Source organism: Aythya fuligula, chromosome 1 (assembly GCF_009819795.1).
Source record: "Aythya fuligula isolate bAytFul2 chromosome 1, bAytFul2.pri, whole genome shotgun sequence".
Taxonomy (NCBI): Eukaryota; Metazoa; Chordata; class Aves; order Anseriformes; family Anatidae; genus Aythya; species Aythya fuligula.
The window spans coordinates 153,206,360-153,227,766 of NC_045559.1; the positions used below are offsets into that span (position 1 = coordinate 153,206,360).

The 21,407-nt window shown below is 38.6% G+C and overlaps 1 protein-coding gene across 2 annotated transcripts in view; it reads left to right on the top strand.

Annotated features, from left to right (window-relative positions):
• Positions 1 to 21,407, top strand: part of ABCC4 (ATP binding cassette subfamily C member 4) — a 148,911-nt gene that overhangs the window by 44,384 nt on the left and 83,120 nt on the right. For both annotated transcript variants that reach the window (XM_032192288.1, XM_032192295.1), the window contains 6 exons: positions 2,196 to 2,292; positions 3,326 to 3,541; positions 5,470 to 5,610; positions 6,970 to 7,007; positions 7,356 to 7,456; positions 9,953 to 10,099. In XM_032192288.1, coding sequence (XP_032048179.1) covers positions 2,196 to 2,292; positions 3,326 to 3,541; positions 5,470 to 5,610; positions 6,970 to 7,007; positions 7,356 to 7,456; positions 9,953 to 10,099 — 740 coding nt within the window. The remainder of the gene's footprint in view (positions 1 to 2,195; positions 2,293 to 3,325; positions 3,542 to 5,469; positions 5,611 to 6,969; positions 7,008 to 7,355; positions 7,457 to 9,952; positions 10,100 to 21,407) is intronic.

Here is a 21,407-nt window from a genome sequence, read left to right on the forward strand (position 1 = left end):
TTAGACACATACCTGGCACACAGAAAGTCAGTGATCAAAGTAGGATATGGGCTGTAGATACTTTCTACCTATTCTGTAGATAGTAAGGGAAAGCCAGACCTCTTGACAGTGGATATCTGATATATTCAGCTTTCCTACTAGGTGATGAAATATCCTGCAGTTTGCCCGGTCCTCTGGAAAGGTTGTGCTGAAGGCTGATTGTGTTGCATGCCTTAATTTGGTGCTCCAGTTCCCAGGTGGCTCCTTTCAGGGCCTGCTCAAAGGGTAGGCAGTCTCCACACCCAAAATAATACTCCCACAAAGAGTTTGGTGTATAAATAGCTGCAGCTGCTCCAATAGCTCTGCTGCTGCAAATACCTGGTCTTGATCAATTGTTGCACCTTGATCATTTGAGAACGGCATCGCTGGTTTATGGCTACTTCTTGAATGCTGCACAGGAGGCAGATAACTCGCTCCGCGAGAGTGTTGGTTTTAACTTACTGCACAGTCTATTTGGGACTGTGCAATACATCTGCTGCGTGTAATTATCCGGATTAATACTAGCATTAACCATGTTACAATACATGGTTATAAACAGTCATTGGCAGAGTGATAAGTAGATGTAAAGAGCTGTATGTAGGGAGTTAGCCTAAGAGAGACAGGGTGCAATATGGTCTCATTGCTAGTCAGCTGCTGTTCTTTTTCTGCCTTACTCCCAGTACTGCTTATTTGCATTTCTTTATTGAATTTTTCCTATTGGATTGCTGTGGTTTTGGTTGTGTGGTTTGTTTTTTTTTGGGGGGGGAGTGAGGAGATAGAATTGGTGTATGGGGTTTTTTTTTGGTTTGGTTTGGTTTGTTGTTTTTTTTTTCCTTTCTTTTCTTTTGTGCTGAGTGTCACCCTTCTGTGTCATGATAGCAAAAAATGACTCCAGTAGGAGTGGGTCCATGAAGGGAAACACGATGCCAAGGCCCACATGCAGGTCAGGAGGTTCTGCTTTGAACAAACCATAATCTGGCTCTGTGAGTTGCATTCCTCTTGGTGACTGAATATGAGGTGCAACACATTTTCCAGCTTGCTTTCATCTAGAAATCCAGTTCGTGTGCCCCAGTGCCATTCACCAGTATGAGCCACAGCAGGTCAAGCTGAGACACCTGGGAGATGATCTTCAAAAATACACACCTGGTCCAAATGGAAAGTGCTAATGCCTGCGCCTTCACTGACCCCCTCAGTTCTTGGCAGTATGAGTTGTGCATGTTTGTTTTCCTAAGGAAGCGAGTGGCTGAGAAGCAGGAACCCTCTCAAAAGGTTGGGAAGTGTTGGATATTCACTTGTGTCGGTGCTGCCCCCCTTCCCTGTTGCATACAAAGAGCAGCAGGCTTGCAGGGTTCTGCACATCCAAACCTCTGTTCCACTGCTAGGATTTATTTTTATTTTTATTTTTATTTTTATTTTTTGTGTCTGGTGGCCTTGCAAGGACCTCCTGAAAGACACTAGTTTTAGCAGGAAAGATATCTGGTGTTTTAGAGGGGGCCAAACCGCACGTACTGACTGGTTCTGTTGTTCCCAGTCCCTTCACTTCTCTCCCTAAATCCCAGACTTCAGGGGAAGCCCAGAGAGTGCAGTGAGGGGTAGCGGATAGGTAAGGCAGTGGAGGGTAAGCTCTGCTTTCATGGGAAAAGGTCAGAGACATTTGAAGGATCTCACTCCTCCCCATCAATATGTACCTGACTGCAGCTCAGAGCAGTAGTCCTGTCTGCTTCTCCAGCCCTCTCAGTAACTTGCTCCAACAGCTGCTCTGAAAGCTCATCTCACTGAAGTGACTTTTATTGGTGGTGTTTTTCCTTAGTTGTCCGCAGGATGTTGCCCTCCTTTCTCTTTCTGTGAGTTTCATTCTTGTTAAAAAACCTCTTTCTAATCAACTTGTGGTATGTACGTTTGGTAGGAGGATGGCGAATACAATTTTAATGAAACGTCCTTAAGATATTTCCTTTTCTTTCACCCCAAGACAGAAACGTGAATTTCCTATGTCCTACCATTAAAATGTCAAAAGTTAAAGAAGCAGCATGTTTGTTGAGCATTATTTTGAGACATCCAAGATGCATGGGTATTATTTTATATTTTAAGTTTAACACTGTATAATTGAATAGAAGTTCCTAGGAACCATCAAAATGTTTTTTGCCTTTTTATTTAAATATTTTTGCATCTCTTTGCAGATGTATTTGTCAGGCCTTACATCAGAAGATATCTGTTTTGGTGACTCACCAGCTGCAATATCTCCGTGCTGCAACTCAGATTCTAATCTTAAAAGATGTAAGTGATATCAGTGTCTACACTTTTACATCTCACACGCTTTCTAATTATCTTTAATAATCTAAGAATGGAAAAAAGCAGTTAAACTTTTTTATTTTTTGTTTGTGAATTTCCTGTTTACTGATGACCGTGTATATTTTTAAAGATCTAGAATCGCCAATGAATTCTTTTTAGAATGCCTTCCTTGAAAAATCTGCTCCTGAATTTTATCATATATATGCATTTTTACATATTAATTTTGTCTTGATATCTGTATTATGTTGTGAGAAAATTATTTCTTTTGAGACAAAATTAACGCTTTGTTTTTCTTCTTGATTTTTTTTTTTTTTAAGTTTGTGTGAATAAAGAGCCCTGTTGGTCCTGCAGCTAGTCCTTTTTTTAAGCTAAGGCTGAGCAATGGTCACACAGCTTTGAGAACAAGGAGTCCATCAGTGAAACTGGTTCCTTCTAAACTTAGTTGGACCAGATGTTCAAGGGTAGAGGGGAAATGCAAGAGCTTCAGAGGTTTTTTAATGTTGGGTGGTGACAACCCAACGCCAACTTCAAATTCCTTTTGATGCATCACAAAGTTGTGAAAAAGTACCTGCCTTTTTCTTCCCATTCAGGTGTCTTTAAAAGTTGCATTAGTTTTCTAGAAGTGAGTTTGTGACAGAGCTGTAAGAAGCCACACAGACTGTGAAAACAGCCTGGAGTAATTTAAAGACCGATGGTCATGTACGTAGTTCAACAGCATGTCCTAAGGCTGCATGGCTGCCTTCCACAGCTTCTCCAAAGAGGTAATTCTCACCTGGCTGTAACTGGGACTTCTGTCATCCCGTTTGTATGCTTGGTTAGCTGCCAGGAAGGGACTGGAAGAGAGTGAAGAGCTTGGTTTTGCTCTTCTGAATGAGGAGCTGATGTTGGAGGCTTCATTTCAGTTTCTGTGGAGGGACGTGCATCTGCAGAGCTCCTGAAGCAGCCCGGACAGGTACACAAAAATTGTCTGTTACAGCAAGTGTATAATGAAGATAATCAAAACTTGTATTAATTGTAGGGTAAAATGGTGGGGAAAGGTACCTATTCAGAGTTCCTGAGGTCTGGCATCGACTTCGCTTCCCTTTTGAAAAAAGACGAGGAGGCAGAGCAGCCGTCAGTCCCAGGAACCCCCAACCTGAAGGCCTCCCGCAGCCGCACCTTCTCCGAGTCCTCTGTCTGGTCCCAGGATTCTTCTGTCCACTCGATGAAGGACGGAGCAGTGGAGCCACCGCCTGTGAGTGCTCATTGCAGTTCTTGTTTGGCTGTGTTTTTCTGACTTAGGCTGTGATAAAGGCTTTTCCTGCTGCACTGGAATGTCAGTTGGATGCCATTAGCAGGTGAGAGCTCATTGTGCAGAGTCTGCCCAGCGCTGTGCTTAGCTGGCAGTCCTACCACCTGGGCTGCAGAGGGCAGGCATCCCACAGCTCTGTGCAGCTGTGTTCACACCCAGCACGCTTTGTTTAGGTTCAGCATCAACTCTGCTGGCTCTGGGAACCATTCCTATCGGTATCCAGAAGAATTTTTCTGTGCTTCCCATGTCCTGTCCTCTGACAGTGGTACTTTGAAGGGACAATACCGCGTTATTGAGAGGATTCTGTGTGTTTGTACAGTGCTGAGGTCAAATTAATACTTTCCCTAAAATCCCGAGCTCTGGCAAATGCGTGCAGAAGCAGCGGCTTCACACAAAGTCGACATTTGCATGGCTGGCATTAACATACCCCACATGATCATGAGCAGGCCCTGAGGGGGGAATCTTGGGATGCCACTGCTCGGCTCTCCCTGGCTCTGCTGGTATCGAAAACAAAGTGTTTTTATGGTGCCAGCTTGACTTCCAGGTGCCTTGTTATCTCTTGGTCTGCACCGTGCAAAAACAACCATAATGGTTTTGTACCAGAGGTGGCCTTGTGATGGGGTGTCTGCATTCATACAAAACAGTGCAGGAGCCCTATAACCATGCTAAACTTGTGCTGGCACTACATCCACGGAACAGATAATCTGCGTGTCCTTGACGCTTTTCATCTTTATGCTATGAGTATATTTTATTTATTTTTCTATAATAAAGATGAGAGACACACTCCCAGAAAGAAAAGAAAAAAAAAGGCTGCTAACTTTTGTTTCTTTAGCCTTTTTGGAAGAATGTTTTTATACCAAAAAGCAGTAAACTTACCTGCTTATCTAATACTAATGTCTCAGTGGCAACTCTGCCATTAAATCCACAAACATGTGACAAACTTCTTATCAGCAGTAGAGTTGTTGGATGGGTGGAAAAAAACAAACAAAAAAATGAAAGGTAGGCTTCTCTTCTCTTACGGGCACATAATCGGGACTTCTCTTCACATCTGAGTTGGATCTGTTGATTCCATACCTATATCCTCTGACAACAGTATCAAATGCTGTATGTGCACTGAACTGGCACCTCTTTTTCTATCACATATGCTCTAAAAAATAAATAAATAAAACTGGATTTTGTTCATTTGAACAATATGTTCTTCTACCTAATTTATTCCTGTTTTATTTTCTGTCTTTCGTTGTTCCCTGTCCATTGTTAGCTTAATATGATTTCTTATTTGTCATTTTATTGTTTTTCCCTATTAACAGGTGCTTTGTTGGTACTTGCAAGGGGGTGATTAGAACTTTATGTGTAATTTGTTACCTTTGGCAGGTGTTGACTGATTTTTGGTGCACACTTGCAGAAGATTATTTACTTTAAATACCTTTCTGAAAAGGAAAGGTTATACACACTTGGACTCTGAAAACAGATCTTTTCCCAAGTCAAGGCCTTAGCTTTCAGAGTTGTGATGACTGATGGTGGGGTGTAAGAAAAGAAAAAATCTGGTTTAGTAGTTAGCAGTGTTGGCAGTTAGAGCAAATATTTCTGACTGCAAATGAATTCATGTTACATGCCACGATGCAATGCAAAATAAAATCCTCCCAGTGTCATTTAGCAGAGTAGATTTTTCAGTGTTACTGCAATGAGACTAATTTTATTTTATTTTATTTTTTTGCCAAAGCTGTAGTTGGGATCGGTTTTTTTATGTGTAATCACTTTATCTTATTATTTAATTGTTTACTAATTCTGAACCATGTCTTTCAAGTAGCTTAGTCTGAATCTATAACTGCCAGGTTAATGGTTTTTATTCTTTTTTTTGTTTTTTTTTTCAGGCTGAAAATGCATTGGCTGCAGTGCCAGAGGAGAGTCGCTCTGAGGGAAAAATAAACTTTAAAGTTTACAGAAAATATTTCACTGCGGGAGCAAACTACTTTGTGATTTTTATACTTATACTATTTAATATTTTGGCACAGGTAAGTTGCTGAGAACCACAGATAATAATGATTGTATTTTGGTTTTGCCTTTCTACTTAATGTAATATATGCTTGTTATTGTGATGTTTCAACTCAAAATGTGGGGGGACGTGATGTTCTTTTATCTATTAATTTTGTAGTATACTTGGTCAATTTTTAGGTATCAGCATGGAGTTTTTGTACAGCATTGAGATGTCTTGCACTGATCCTTATTTCAACAGTCGTAGTTATTCAATAAAATAATAAATCTTCCGGCAGTGCAGCACAAAAATTATAAGCCAGTCTGATTTTTTAAAAATACAGAAAAAAATCATGAGGTATACAAAATATTATTTAACAAATCTGGAGAAACAATACCTTCCTCAACTGGAAATACAAAGAAATTGACTGGTTATGGAAGGATGGGGTATTATAGAATTAATAAAATAAAAGCTCTTCTGCTGATAAGTGCAGGTTAAAAGAAAGGCTAGAAGGAGGGTCACTGTTTCGAAGAAGAAGAAAGTGAAATATTGTGTGTGATGCAGAGTGTAGCAAGTATGTGAAAGAACTTTTAGACAAGGAAAATAATTTTGAAACTTACTGCAAGAAGTAGTGAGTTGAGGAAGCTGTGTGAGGACAGCCTGTTGCCTTTCTCTCTGTTTCCTGCAGAGAAAGCTCAAATTCATTTCATGGAAATGATTGGTCTTGGCAGTAAAAAATAGTATATTTAGACATGCTATGTTCTTTTTGCTTCTCCTTGAATTGAGCCTGTTTGAAAGGTAGCTGAGCAAGATCAGATCTGTGCAATAGAGTGCCCAGAACTTAAATTAGTGTGAACAGAGGTGTATTTTGAGATAAATAGTCCTGTTATAAGTTTATAGTCACCTCTCGGCACAGGAGGAAGGTGGCAGTAGAAGTTTTTCCCTCCTTCTCCTCTCTCATCTTCCTTCGATCCTGTTTCTGGTAATTATCTCCTGTAAACACAAATTTCTGGACTGGTAACATCAGAAAGTTTGTTAATCAAAAAGCATTTTGGAATATCTGTAGCAGCAAATTTAGGAACTGAAAAAATGAGTTCTTTAATGTGCAATTAACATACATTAGGAAGAGCTACTATATTTTGCTTGCTTAAGTGTATTGCTTTCCTTTAGTTTGCTATCATGTAAGGTAATTTAAGGTAACTTCTTTCTTTGTAGAGGATTCTAATGCACCTTCTAATGTGCTTTGCAAATTGCTGCTGGTCTTGAAAGACTGGATGGCATACTTTTCTGAATATGTGATGTTTTCCCAGAGAACATAAAAGAATAGGAAGGAAATTTAATTTTCTAATGTTTTTTTCATTTTGTAAAATGATTCTTGTATTTGCTTCTTTTATTCAAGGTGGCATATGTGCTCCAGGACTGGTGGCTTTCTTACTGGTAAGTTAACGATAATAACTCATCAGTCATTTCTGTCTTTTGAGTCAAGGAAAAGAGTTGTTTGTCAAGTAGAAATCACTGTTGTGTAGGTAGGGGAAAAAACTGTGCTGGGAAACTTGAGAATATGCTTGATGTTTTCTAATCTCTACTCATTTTGTGAGTGGAAAAAAAAGTAAAACTTTATGCTGAAGCTGTGATAGCTTCTCATGGCGTGATGCATGACAGCAGCAGTACATGGGATCTTCTGAACTGAAGATTTCAACACAGTTGAACCTAGAAACAGTTAAACATACTCATGAATATTTGCGGAATGTGATTTGATGATCACTATCTTCTGTATTTCCACAGGGCAAATCATCAAGAAAAGCTGAATGTCACAACAAATGGAAATAATGGAGCAAATGAGACTGAGCATCTAGACCTTACATTTTATTTGGGAATTTACGCAGGTAATGACACACGCATGTGTGTGTCTATGTTCTAAAGATCTATTATTTATTCTACTGCAATAAGCATTGTTGAGAGGTGCAAAGCAATAGCAATATGGGGAAGTGTGATTTCTAGCAGGAACTGAGTAATGAGTGTCCTAACAGATGAGGAGCCTGAGTCTTGCTTCCTGACTAAATTTATGGGAATAAATAAATAAATAAAAGCAACAAAAGAAATCGGTTGAATGCAGGCTCTTAATTTGCCTTGCCTGGGTTCTAGAAAGTAAGTTTGAAACAGAGTATTCAAAATGTCAGTGGTCAGAAGGTTGTGGTTGTTGTCTGTACTAACAGGTCACTCAGCTAAATCTTCAGCCTTTATATGGATGGGCAAGAGGGATTAGAAATTGATCCTCATTCTTTGCTGTTCTAAAACTTGGCATGGCAACATTGCTTCTGAAGTGCCGTAGCAAAAGAACCAGTTTTTGAAAAGCCTCCTAGATGGGTATGCAAAGCAAGGTGTTGAAAAATCATTTCAATATATAATATTATAATATATCTAATAGGTAGCCATCTGTTTCTGAATATCCGGAAAAGGGCATTGATCTTTGTCTTCAAACGCTGAACCATATTAAAATGCTACTCTGAAATGCAGTGAAAATTGACGTACAAAAATAATGTGTAGAAACACACTCTCAAGCTCTGCTGTTAAGCACTTTTAGCGAATTACAGTTTTGCTGGGGACAGTAATTTCTTGATTGAGATATGGATGGTAGGTCTAAGAAAACAGGTGGGATACCAGGAGCATATGCGCTGAATGTATTCAGAAACCTCTGAATACATTGGGTGAGATGATAGGTGGTGAGTTCTGTGTTTGTTTTTTATAAGAAGCTATGGGATTGAAGTACTTAACTGTGTGTACTTAACTGATATGGTGTGCTTGGCCTGGGAAACAACTATGTGGGAGCCAGATAACTTGCCCTATATTTTCATTGTAATGCCTTATTTCATGAGCCATTCACTGGACTGCACAGTATGATGAAGGATGTCAAACTTGGCTTTCTCTGACCGTATAACCTACGTCACCTAGCAGAAAATTTTACCCTTTAAGGCAAATTTTATTCTAGATAACAGAAAAGCAAAAATTAACTTTGATACTGAAATGTGCAGATGGTTCAATGAAATATTTGCAATGGTTGAAGAGAAGACATTGTTACTTACATAGAACGTAAGTGAAATTGAAAAAAAATTATAAGAAGGTAGTAAATGTCATATAGAGCACATAATTTATTTTTTTCTATAACTTCTGAAACTGTATAAAGTAATTTAACAATTTTATTTCTAATTCTCAGTGTTAAAAAAAAATCACTGTGGTAGCTCCTTCCTCATCGTTGTTGTTTCTATGAGATACAGATTTAGTATAGGCAGTAAATGGTGTGCAACAAGCCGAGTAGTTACGCTTTTTCTTGCATTCTGGCAGGATACATCTGTAAGCAGCACATACAGCCCATTGACCTAACCACATTGTAGCATTTAAAACCTAGCTCTTTATTGCTACAGCTGTTCCGGAATTGCATCCAGTTTTGCCTTGTCCTTAGGACAGGCAGTGTGTTATGGTGATAGTTAAAGCCTAATTTCAGGGTGTCCTCGAGGCCTGAGCATCTGGGCTTGCGGTGGCTGTGCTCAGTTTCTGGAGCAGATCACCTAGAGCCTGGAAGGCCTTGCAGCCCTGCCAAATGCAAGGTTTACACCTTCGCTCTTCACCTTTGGGCTCTGCCCTTCGTCGGCTGGGAACTTGGGCAGGCACGTTGCGGGTTACACACAGCAAACAGAGCAGCAGCGATCTCATTGTTCTTCCCTTCCATCTTTTGCCCCGTAGCTCCTCTGTCTCGTAAGTGGAGGAGTGCCCAGAAGAAAGACAAACAGTCTGCAGACCAATTCCCTAGAAGGGCTCTATTCCACGTGGCATAAGGGATGCATCTCCTGCCGTGTTAAAGGAATACACATCATTTAAATGATTTGATGTGGTTTACAAGGGGAAGAATGGCATGAGTGGTTTGGGCTGATTGAGAATAACTCGGGGTTGTCTCTAAATAGCCATGTGTGTATTACTTGGTTAATACCTGCTGGCAAATGCTGAATCTTCACAGTGACCTCTGCAAGCCACAATTATACATGGCACTGTGAAATGAATTTCTTAGCTGAGCTGTTATGCAGACGGTTATAATGCAGATTTATTTTGTGGGTTAACAGACATTTCCTGCATTTCCATAAAGTGCTGATTCTTTCAAACAGAAAAAGATAAATTGTTTAAATTGACGATATGACACTAACTGAAGCTAGTGACAAATAGAAAGAACCTGTGTGCTGCGCTCAGTCTGAGTCCCTAGGCTTACATTTTGGATTCTTGCTATATGCAGAAGCCAACAAAACCAGGTTTTAGCTCAGTTTTATTTTGGAATGTGCTTGTGAAGGATAGATATCTGTACGAATGCTCTGGTTTTTCTTTTTTAATTTCAGGTTTAACGGTGGCTACGATACTGTTTGGCATAATAAGAAGTCTTCTGGTGTTTCAAGTTCTCGTTAATTCTGGTCAGACTTTGCACAACAAAATGTTTCAAGCCATTCTGAAAGCTCCTGTCTTGTTTTTTGACAGAAATCCTATTGGTAAGTTTAATAGTCAAAAAACCCTGAACATTTAATGTACCTCATTGATTATGTTAAATATACTATTTCTGAGCAGTTATGAATTTAAAGTATTTTTGTACCTTTGTGGTTTTTGCTTCTTTTAATTAAAAACAAGTGTGGTATTTTTAAATTAAAAAGTCAGAATGTTAACTGCTTATAGATAGTTGATCTTACTCTTTCCAAAACTGTGGCTTTGGTGTTGTACATCGAACTGCTAGTTGTTAGTAGCACCAATTGCTAGCTGGTGATGATCTGATCGAGTTAACACAGGTCTCTCTTTGAAATCCTGAATATATATGCACGTACTTTGTGGGGATGCCTTTCGTGTGCTTTTCTTTGAAAGATTGACCCCAAGAGTTATTTGCCCTTTTAATAATAATTTCAAGCAAGTGTGGTAAGTGGCAGTTGTCGAGAAACTGAGTAGCTTGGTGTCCTTCCATAGTAGAAACGGTGTAAAGAATGCAATTTAAGACTGTAATCCAGTTCTTCAAAAGAAAGAAGAGAAAAAAGCTGGAGCAGGGTGAAGAGTGTTGGGTAAGTGTGGTGGTGCTGATTTGATGGCTGGTGTTGCATGAGAAACAGAAATCTGATGTGCCTTCTGGCCTTCATTCTTGTGAAGAAAATGAACCTTTGCCTGATCTCGTATTTCCAGAAGCTGTTCAATAGCTGTAAGGGTATGTAGGGATGGCTTTATTGTTTCAGAGAGATTAGTAATATTTTCAGGAAAAATATTCACGCGGAGAAAAGGCTCAGGTCTACAATATGATGAGTGAAACATGCATAATTTCCCCCTTTAAAAAAAAAAAAAAACAAAACAAAAATGTACAAATGCACAAGTTTAAGGCTGTGTTGTATGGCCTGCTTGTACTGTGAGGCTGTGGTCGTGTAAACTGAAGGCAGCTGCAAAGGGTTAGAAGTAAAGCTGTAAGCTCAGGAGGCCGGTTAGTGGAGAGTTAGTGAGAGCATATACATCACAAGCAATTGTGGGACTAATGGGGTTTGTTGTCAGATACGCAAGGTTTATCCTTTTCCCTCTTAAGTCTTTGTACGCAGCGTGCAGTAACTGTATTTTTGAGGCAACGCATAATCATCTCGTAAGAATGCCCCAAAACCTGGCTCATTGTAACAAATGAAGTCAGGGCTATAGAGTAAACATCGGGGACAATGCAGAGTAATAAGAAATGGCTTGCTTTGTAACATACTGTGAAGCTCAAATTAGCAGCGCTTTGTAAAAGAGTGGCATTCCTGCAACCTGCCTATCGCTGGTATTCACACACTGTCATGACTTGGTGATATGTGCTTCTCTTTATCAGGAGGCATTTTAGAATGGAAGATTAACTTCAGTGTGCATAGATGTCTTTTCCTTCATCTTTCTTTTAGTCATGGTAGCATGCAAAGGTACAGCTGTTCTGGTCTATAGATCTTTTGAAAAGGGGAAAAAGGGAAGGAAAAAAGATTACATGGGAGACTTGATGCTCTTGTTCCGAACTGCAGCATGTAGCAATTCCGAATTCTCTTTTGAATGTCTTTGTTTTACCAGCTGATTTAGGTGTTTGGTTTTTGTTTTTACTGTGTATCTATCTTCTTTTAGACCTTCAGATACTGTTTGCATTGGGGTAAGGTTTAAGTGCAAGCCGTTTTTCTTTTATTTCATGTTTTCTTCTTGAAGATGCCATACTGTGAAAGACGTACTGAAAAGAAATTGAAATTACTAAAGCCCTTTTGTAGCGTTCTGATTGTGATAGCCAATCCAAGCTGTTAGTTAGCATATCGCATATTAGCAAAGCTGATACCGTAGTGACAGAGCTGTCATTTAAGCATCCAGTGTGTTCTCAGGATTTGTGTGAAGTCTCTGAAATGACTGCAGGAGCATTTGCTGAACTGACTTTTGCTGTTTTATTTCTCCGGAAATAATCTGCAATTAAAAGTGCCGCCGTCAATGTTTTGAATACACAGTGATCCATTTCCAAAGTTGAGGAAGGAAAGAAATTAATAGACATCCCGAGCTCTAGATAGTTCTTACTGGGGAAGCAGACTGATGAGCAGCATCAGGGAGTCGACATCAGGAAATGGAAATACGTGGTGAATCATGACATGTCTGTCAACTCCCAACAGTGTAGATCCAATCAGTCGTGGTGAATAAATGAAATGACTTCTTTCTTAAATAAAAAAATAAAAAGGCATTTTGAATCAGTTTAGGCACGAGTCCAAGATTTCTCTTTATATGTTGCATTAGCAATATATAGAGAGGCCTGTAAAGGGAATAGTAATGAGCATCTTACTCAGTGTAAGAATTCAGATGTATTTGTAGGAATTTATATTATATAGCACAAACGGTACAGGAATACGAGGACCCCTCTCTTCATTTTTTCCTTGCCACCCAACAATATTCTTACATACACAGGTTTCACCTTCCTGTAATTTGACATAGATCTGTAAACAACTAGGCATGACTTCTTTAAGAGTGGTTTGCATTAGAAGAACCTTGTTAGTAAACGTTTCTTTCCTAAGCAGTTAACCTGACCCTATAGAACTGATCATCTGAAGTGAGTAAAGCTTATTCTGTTATTCAGGATTCACAAATTTATGACTGAAATTCAAATTTATCCGTAGATACCTGTACAGCACCACTTAAACAGCTACAGTGAAGGCCTGATGGGAAGTTTTAGACTACATGGCTGTATTTTAGGATTTATCCCATCAGACAACAGAATTGTTTACTTTCTCCTTTGGAGTGTAAAGTTGACTTTCTTTTAAAACTTCCTTTGCTCTTCTATCCAAATCCCACTAAGGGAATCGCATGCGTGTCAGAGTGTCTGTAAGGAGGAAAATGTGGACGTTTTCTACTTCATAGTGAATGCTTGATATATATTCCACTTCGTGTGTCACTTGCAGGAATAAAGGGGTTGGTTTCTGTGCAAGTCTAGCACAAGAGGGCAGCATGATCTGTTTTATCCCAGCCTAGCATTACAACAGCTTGTTAGAAGGCTAACAAAATTTATCTGTTATGTTTTTAGAGATGATCTTTGAGGAATGGATTTACAGCCTCTACACTGAGCGGTGTAGTGTGATTCTGTTCTGTTATCCTCATTATCTGCAAGAATAATATTTTCTCTTTTACATGGCAAGCTTGTTGGCCTCTTGTAACGCTGAGTTCAGGAACTTTGTTGGCTTTGTAATTAGTGGCCAAAAGTCAGATAACCCTAAAGAGTCTGATGCTTTGCTCCAGTCAAGGAGACTTCAGACATTATTCCTGGCATTTCTTTTTCAAAACGTTTGCATCATTTTAAAACACATTTGATAGAAGGCTAGGTAAAAGGGAGCAGGACTTCAGCAGCAATAACTGTTGAATTGGGAGTTCCTTCTTTTAAAATTAGTTTCTTATTGATAGTGTTGAAGATCCTAGTTTTGTCAAGCTTCAGGATTTGATTCGAGATTACTTGCTTAGCTTGTAAATAAATTGTTCTTTTCTGGGATTTGGGGACAGAGATTTCTTTAGAGAAGGAATGCTAATGTATAACTGCATCACTTTCGGCAGTGGTAGTTTTAGTGGAGATTGAGAGTAATTTTGAATTGCATTGAGTTTAGGAAACTGAAACCTGCTGCTGCTGTGCTGATGGGTGCTACAAGAATGAATGAATGAATGATATGCATGAATTTGTTCAGATAAAATAGGAATCTCTTCCCCCTCTAGAGATCTGTCTAAAATTCAAATTGAACCAGAACCACTACAGAAATGCATATGAAAGCTTTGCTTTTTTTTTTTTTTTTTTTTTTGACCTTTTATTTTTTTAATTTGTAAATCCAAACTCTTCATTCTGACAGTTCATGGAAGGAGGAGAAATATTTTGGCAGGCATTACAGCATTCCGGCCTTCCTAGAAACAGAAAACACTGAATTGTGTGATGGTTGTCCTCTATCTGTTAAATTAGCAAAATTAGCAGCTTTTCTTTTCTTGTCCTTTTTTTTTTTTTTTCTTTTTTTTTTTTTGTTTTTTTTTTTATCTTTTTTTTTTCTTCCCCAGATGCTTTGTGGAAGCTGTAAATAAACATTGATCCCTTTGGGTGCTTACCCAAACTTTGAGGATTGACCAGGTTATATTCTCCTGTCTTGGCAGCCAGAAGTGACATGCTGAAGTGATAGCTAATAACAGGATATAAAAGCAAACTCCAACTATTAAAAGATAAAAATGTGAAAGAAAACTGGTGTTCTAATGAAGAGTTTCTTTTTCTTTAAGGCATAAGGATTTTAATTACGGTGTTCATAAATCAAGTGGTGAAACACCTATAATTTGACAGAGAAAGTTTCTTTATAGGATTAAAAGCTTGTTCGTCAATGCACAAGTGCCTATCTGCATTTTATCTGACAGAAGCTTCAAATGGGCAATGTTGTTAAAGTATTTAAGCTGTATAATATTTGCAACAAATATGGTATTTCAGCAGGCTGAAAATTACAATGCTGATAATGAGGTTGTTAAATTATAGCTCTATCAGTTGGATAGTGAAACTGCTCTAGTTAGTGTACATTAATGTCTGCTTGTTCACACAAGTGATTCTGCTGAACAAGTAGCATGTTTAAACAAGAAATACTGGTCTTAAACCCTGTGATTTATAGTAGGTGGTGTTTTGGCATATCATGCAGTTAACAAGGCAAAGCTTCATGTTAAAATATTTCGTTTGTAGTCTCATTCATCACCGATATAAATATTCAGTAGCGATGCCAGAAAAGGTATTGTATTCCTATTTGACTCAATGACTCAATTGCTTTCTTTTTTTTTCTGAAACAAGATCTATGCTATCTTTCCGATGCAGTTTTCAGATATTTCCTTGTGGTCAAGGCGAATTCTGAGGGATTGTGAAAAAGTATCCTAGCTCTCTTGACAGCTGGCATGTTCTCTTAAGCTAATACAAAAGGACTACATTGTCCTTAACGTAGCAGAGGCTTTGTTTGCCACTCTCTCTTCCAAGCTCTGAAGCATGTTCACGTGTGCATAGGTTTGCTAGTTTATTTAGGAAAAAAAAAAAAGTCCCTACAGGACGGCCTCTTGTTGTAAAATAAAAACAGCCTCTCTCTTCCTTGTTGGTAATCACTTGCATTTGTTGGTGGTGAGATGACAACACAATACGTCCCATCAATCACCGAGATCCTTAACAACCGCACAAGGTTGTAAATATTATGTTTGGGTGTTTGAGTGGAACAGCTCGTCACTGGAGTAGGTGTGGTAATTAAAACCTGTTAGGTTGCTACATGCATTCACACACACACACACAAAAAAAAAAATCTTTAATGTTTTTTCATCTAACAATGGCGATGTGTACTTTAAACCTTATCAGGGCGTGATTATTAAATGATATTTTGTGGGAGTTGCTCATTTACTGCTCGTATTATCGTGGCTTTTGTTAAGAGTTTAAATAGCCTTACGCTTCTCTGTATTTTATCGCTATTATGATTCTGTCAGGAGCCTTATAAAGTTGATTACTGTAGGAGTAGTCTTCAAAGTTAGTAAATAGCACTGCGGAGTTATGTTTACATTTATTATCCATTAGCATAACCCAATTCAACTCTATCCTCTTTTTCTCTACAGTAATAATTGAATGAAACTTGGCCGTAAACTGATGAGACAAGCCTATTACATTTCCGGTTCACCAAGTCAGTGCTCACCCTATTTATACTTCGTATGTGAGATAAAATTGAAAGGTTTAGAGAGAAAGCTTCTTTGTAGGAGGGGACGGTGCGTTATTTCAGACAGAAATAGTGGGAAGCCTGTGCCGATGACCGCTCCTGAGCGCAGTCTCCTGCTTCCCTGGCACGAGATTTCACGTGCCTTCACAGGGATTTTCTATCTTCCTCACATTCAAATCCCCTGCTGGGGAAGGTGGCCTGCTGCGAAACTCATTTCTGACCATAAGTTGACCTGCCCAGGTACTTCATTTCGGGTTTTTCATTTGCTGAAGCCACCACAAAGCAAGCTGCTCCCACGCCTCAGCCAAAGGAAAAGGAGGCACAGAGGAGCCGACGAGGATAAACCTAATTGAAAGTATGGGGTTTAGAAGGCTGGACAGAAACCATTCGGGAACATGGCAAGTGAAGTGAAAATGGTGTTATGTTTCAGTCTCGCATAGATAGCAAACTGTTTTGACGAGACTTGAGACAAGTAGGAAGGAAATGGTGGTTGGAGGCACTTGAAAACTGAGGGAGAGGCCGCAAAACATCAGTGAAAAGCTGTGAAGGGGTTAAAAGAAGGCCTCGCTGACGTGATGCTACTGCAAATCTGCTTTTGGACATTATCTGAAGCATGAAGGGCTTTTTGGTTTTTATAGGAACTTGCTTAAATATATTTATATTTTTGCTATTTTTCGTTTGCTTAAAATTTGCTGGATGTTGCCATGGTTATTTTAAGCAGTGGGGACTGGAGGCTGCACGTGGATAGGGCCTTCCCTCTTGCTGTTTATGGACACCAGTTTTAGGTGGGGAATGGGCATTTTTGAAAAATGAGGAAAAAGTTCTCAAAAAAAAACACTTTCATCCTACCTTGGAGTAAGGCAGAAGCATTTCCAAAGCAGTTATTTCGGGGAAAAGCAGTGCAGGGAGAGCAAACAGCCAGGCTGTGAGAGTGTGAGAAGGGAGGCCCAAATCTTCTTGCTCTCCAAGGGTCTGGAAGAGATGGGGCTCCCACATCTCAGGATAAAGCCCCACACATCAGGCCATTGGCTTTCCTGGCCTCTTTCCCAAGCCATAACCTTTTATTGTCATCTCTTAGAGACACACAGATACAGTTAGACCACTGTGGTGTTTGCGGAAAAAACAGCCCATTTTGTTATTTTTTTTTATCTGAATGGCTGATAATTGAAAGAAAACAAAGACTATTACAGTGCAAACTCATTTCATTAGCTCTGGTTTTCTGCTTTATAATGCACAGAAATCTCTCTCCCAGATGATCCTAGGTAATTTGCACTGCAGCATCTGGGTGAATTAATTACTCTTTTTTTTCCAGATTGCCAGCATCTTGCAGATTATGCAACAAGTGAAGATTAGTTTGTGCCTGTGGTGATCTTAGAGAGTGTTTGGAAACAAAAGGCACTTCTCGATCCAAAATTAAAATTTGAGTGTAGGAAAGAATGGATGTTGTATGTGAATCTGCCTGTTCTGGCAATCCAGGGTAAGAACTGAATGATAGAAATCTAAAACTAGAGTGGGGTGCCTCTGCATTTGGAGGTATTGACTCGAGCACTATATTAGCGGGCTTATTCTATTTGAAAAACACAAACTTGGTAGTCAGAATTAATTACTGAACTGTTTGTGAATAATACGAGCCAACATTGCTTGATTGCTTCCACCCTGTCTTCCCCTGGTGTTCTTTTTCTAGGAATCGGTTTGGGCAGATATTTCACCAGTAGTTTTTTTTATTAAGTATTCATCTGAATACATACAGAGGACTTCCTACAAGTTTAGATTTTTTTTTTAATGTTATTTAAAGCAAAATAATGCTATATTTTCAAGAATCAGTGGTACGGCAAGCTGTAAATGTTGACTACTACCAGTCTTAAGACAGCTTTACAGAGTATTTTAAAATAGTATCAAATACTTTCTTTTTTTTTTTTTTTTAAACAAAAACTTTTTTTGTTTATTATCTACAGAACAATAGTCCTATAAGTAGAATAGCATTAGGTAATGGACATTTTAATTGTTGCTTGTGGCAATACCTGCCTTGAGGTAGATGCCTTGAAACTGGAAACTGCATGTTCTTGGAGGTTTGGTTTTTGTTAATGCTCATTTCAATTTGGGCACTTGTTGAACACTTTCCTAGGCGGTTCTCACTTGCATGTTTTGTTGGCACAGCTTTTGATTTCTGCTGGAGCAGAACATTTAGTTGTGGTAGTCCCTGGCCCGAGGTTGTGGAATGAGGGGATTTGTGAAATGTATGAAGAGGCTGAGGCTGTTTTATCCACTGACCAGCTAAATACTAGGTAGGAGAATGTACTCACAGAGCCAGTGTGTAAAGCAAGCTGAGTGGTATATAGGAGAAAGGTATTTAAGTCTTCAGTCTTGACTGTTTGGTTCACAACAGAAGTGTGCTGTACGCTCATGAGGTGTTTTCATTTTCCTGTTGGACTTCTCACTGCTGCAGAAGATGTGTGAGTGACTGCTGATGTGCTTGCACATGTAGCTTGCCTTCTTCCTTCCTCATTCTCCGGTTAAAAAACATTTATTGAGGTCAACAATACACTGTAAACTTTTATTGTGAGCTACTTGGGCAATATATAGGACACTAGTAAACTCAAAGGAGGCTGAAGTTAAACTCATAAGGTCATGCTTTTTCTGTACACCAGGATGTCCCTTGAATTTTACCCACAGTGTACCTGAATTTATTCTCTACTTTTTGTGTCTGGGAATGCTGTTCTTCATCTCTCCCAAGCTCTTTGCGCTGTGTTCTGCATACATCCTGCTTGCTTCCAAGCATAGCTATTCACCCATATGTGTTGGTGTTGAGCTACAGAGTGCAGAACAATCTGACGGCACATGGAAAAATGAGAGGGTGAAGATTTGGAATATGAACGTTATTGTTGGCAATTATAAGGTATAACAGATGGAGGATAGATGGCCTAACTCTTTTCTTCGTCAGTTTTCTTTTTATCAGATGTGATGAGATTTTTCTGTGTGTGTGGTAAACCTGTTTTTTCTCAATGAAGTTATTGTCTGTTTAATATGCAAATGATGCAATGAAGAATATTTCTAATTCATGCGTGGGCAAAAAATAAAAAGAAACACAGCTTTGTGGTAAGCTTCCCTTCATCAGGAATACACGTTCCTTGTCCCTGCGTGTATTCATTTCTCAGTGTCATTTCATGTTCATCACTTTTGAGTGTTCACAACCCAAAACACAGTTCAGTCTGAATTTTCAGACAAAGTTTTTACATCTGTTTTTAAGATGTCATAACTAATTTCTCATACCGGAGTACTGTTTCCATCCCATCCCTTCTAGGACATGAGCAGAGGACAGTAAGTAATTAGATGCTGGGGGAATTTGCTCAGTATTGTGTTTTTCTCTCCCTTCTTTTTTAATGTGAAAATTTAAAGCGTAAATAAATAAACTTTACACGACCTCAGTCGTCTCTTCTTCCAGTACACTTATGTTTATAATCTGTCATGCTGCTCTTTAGAGAGAAGGTGGTGAGTGTCTGCCTTCACTTTGAGCATTAAATGTTTTATACGTGGTGATCATCTCACTACGTGGGATAATGAACAGTATCAGAAGTACTGTTGCTGTCTATCACCAGTTGTGTTTGCTTTCTTATTGAAACAGGGGGCATATTCTTAATGCTGGGCAACTTAGTGAAGAGCCTTCTGTTTTTGTTATGACCTGTAAATGTGAGCAAATCTTTGCAGTGCCTAATGAGGTAGGACCCCAGCTCTTTCAATTTACAAAAGGAGAGACTAAAAGCAAAGTGAAGTGCCGGGGTTCCTGTGCCCATTCAGATCAGGTTTGCTGTATGCCATTACTTGGTTAAGTTATTGTTAAGTATGAAGTAGAAATGGCTTGTTTGTTCAAGTAAGGTTATCCTTTCAATAATGGAGGTTAAGGGCTCGGTGAGTAAAATAATGGAACTTCTTCAAATCCATGATTACTTCTATTTTCTAGTAATTTAGGATTCCAGTTTGAATAACATATATAATGAGAAATGACCAGGCAAAAAAAGGGTATTGACAGAGGTTAACATTAGCTTAGGTTTATCAGGTACATGATAGAGAGGCAGACTTAGGGGGCATGACTTGGAGCTCCAAAGTTAGATTTCTGCCATGAAGCTTATGGCAAAAGAGCTGTATTTCTTGTACCCGAGTGTGGGAACTCAGGGTTCCTAGCTGTCTTATGGGCTTACGGATGGGTATTATACAGTACTCAATATTCAGATTTTCACCACCAAAGAGAAAGGAATGAAACATAATTTAAATATTTATATTTTATATATATATATATATGTTTTGCTTGATAGTAGTATAATGCCTCTTTCCTTCCTCTCTTCCTTCATTCCCCAGACTCCTCTCGGAATAACAATTACTCATTTTGCCAGTTTCAACAACCAGCCAAAAGTAAACCATTGCTCTTAGCCTTCCAGGATATTTTTGGTATTTCCTGACTTAAAAGGATGGTAAAAATGGCTTAAGGAAAAGTTGATGGCAGATACTTTCAGTCAGCTGATGCTCCCCTACTGTTGGATAAAAAAAAAATACATGATGGTCATACAGGGCAAAAGATACCTACAGAAATCTCTGCAAATTTAAAGTACAAGAATTGTTTAATACAGATGATTTTAGCTTTAGAAGTGTCTTTTTTTTTTTTTTTCTATTGAAGTAATAATATAGAGGAACATTTTCTTCCCAATATTTTCAACAGAAAACTAGTTATACTGGACTTGGTCTAATATTAAGAAATCTTATCTAAGGAGTACTTTATCTAAGGAGTACTTTCAAAATACAACCAAACTTGAGAGGAAAAAAAAGTGCCTTGAGGTTTTTAGAAAGCTTACAAGTTTTAATATTCCAAGTGTGTAGTGACAATGATCTTTTTTCATAATTAAGCTACGAGTGTGGTTTAATGCTGAATTCAAAGCCGTTCACTAAATGCTGCTTATATTTGAAAACCAAAAATATCCTCAGAAGAAAAAAAAAGAAGAGAAAAACAATCCCAACATTTTTTTTTTTTAATTGAGATAAGAAAAACTAAACTCTGCTGCACCTCCGTTTAATAATGAGTGTTGCTCAGCTACTACCAAAGGCTTAAGGAATAGTGTTTAGAAGTGATTGTTCAGAAATAAGTGTTTCTCACAGATTATGAGGGCTTATACAGATGATTGTGTTCACCTGCTGAGTATTTGAGAGTGGAAATGTCCAATCTGTCACTTTCCAGAAGTGGTCTTTTGCTTAAAACTAAGAAACATTCCTATGAAAAAATAAGTTTTCGTTAATTGTTTTCCCATCTTAGCCATGCAATAAAGAAATATTATTATGGACTTCCAACAAACACACAAACATTTTTTGAAATGCAAAGTCCAGACTTTCTGAAATGATCTGAGCCTTTTTCAGCTTAAAACGTACTCCTGTGAGGACAGGTGAGTTTGTTAATAACTTTGCGCTTTGCTTGTGTTTTTCGTAATTCTGCTCTGTAAGATATTCAATCGCTGTTTGAATGGTTTTTATTAGTTGTAAAGTAGGCATGGAGATGTTTTGAACCTTTTATTTGTCTTTACCTTTTTTTTTTTTTTTTTTTTTTTTTCAATTAAATGTGCAG